The sequence below is a fragment of the Bison bison genome, unplaced genomic scaffold (assembly GCF_000754665.1).
Source record: "Bison bison bison isolate TAMUID 2011002044 unplaced genomic scaffold, Bison_UMD1.0 scf7180017834972, whole genome shotgun sequence".
In the NCBI taxonomy this organism is placed as follows: Eukaryota; Metazoa; Chordata; class Mammalia; order Artiodactyla; family Bovidae; genus Bison; species Bison bison.
This window is the reverse complement of record NW_011472909.1, coordinates 6865-7287: the sequence shown is the minus strand read 5'-3', so window position 1 is coordinate 7287 and position 423 is coordinate 6865. Positions and strand designations below refer to the sequence as shown.

The 423-nt window shown below is 38.5% G+C and overlaps 1 protein-coding gene across 1 annotated transcript in view; it reads left to right on the top strand.

The window, feature by feature from the left end:
- The window catches only part of IRS4 (insulin receptor substrate 4), a gene marked incomplete at both ends in the record, with an annotated part of 3697 nt that extends 3591 nt beyond the window's left edge, over positions 1 to 106 (top strand). The window contains one exon of the mRNA XM_010832804.1: positions 12 to 106. Coding sequence (XP_010831106.1) covers positions 12 to 106 — 95 coding nt within the window. The remainder of the gene's footprint in view (positions 1 to 11) is intronic.
- Positions 107 to 423: the final 317 nt, after the last annotated feature.

Below are 423 nucleotides of genomic sequence, written 5' to 3'. Positions count from 1 at the left end.
CGGGTGCCCAGACCCCCAGAGCGAGAAGATTCTGACGACGACGACACGTACGTGAGAATGGACTTTGCAAGACGTGACAACGGGAAGTTCGACTCTCCCCAAAGAGGTTGGTGATTCTTTAATTCATTTCCCTGAAGTTAGTGGTGATTCCTTAATAAATCGATGTACTCCCCCTGTTACAGTGTTAGGAGTATGTTTCATTCACTGGTGCTTATTTAGAATGGAAAGTAGAATTCTGTTTTAATCATTCATTCATGTGAATCATTATTATATTAAAACTTAAATTTTAATATAGTAAGTTTCTTTACCTGGAAAGCTCTGATCATCGATTAAACATTGGTTCGACTTTTTAGAAGTAGTTTAAACGTAAGGATGTGTAACGTGATGCTTTCAGATAGCCTTTGATTTACGCAAACAGGACGT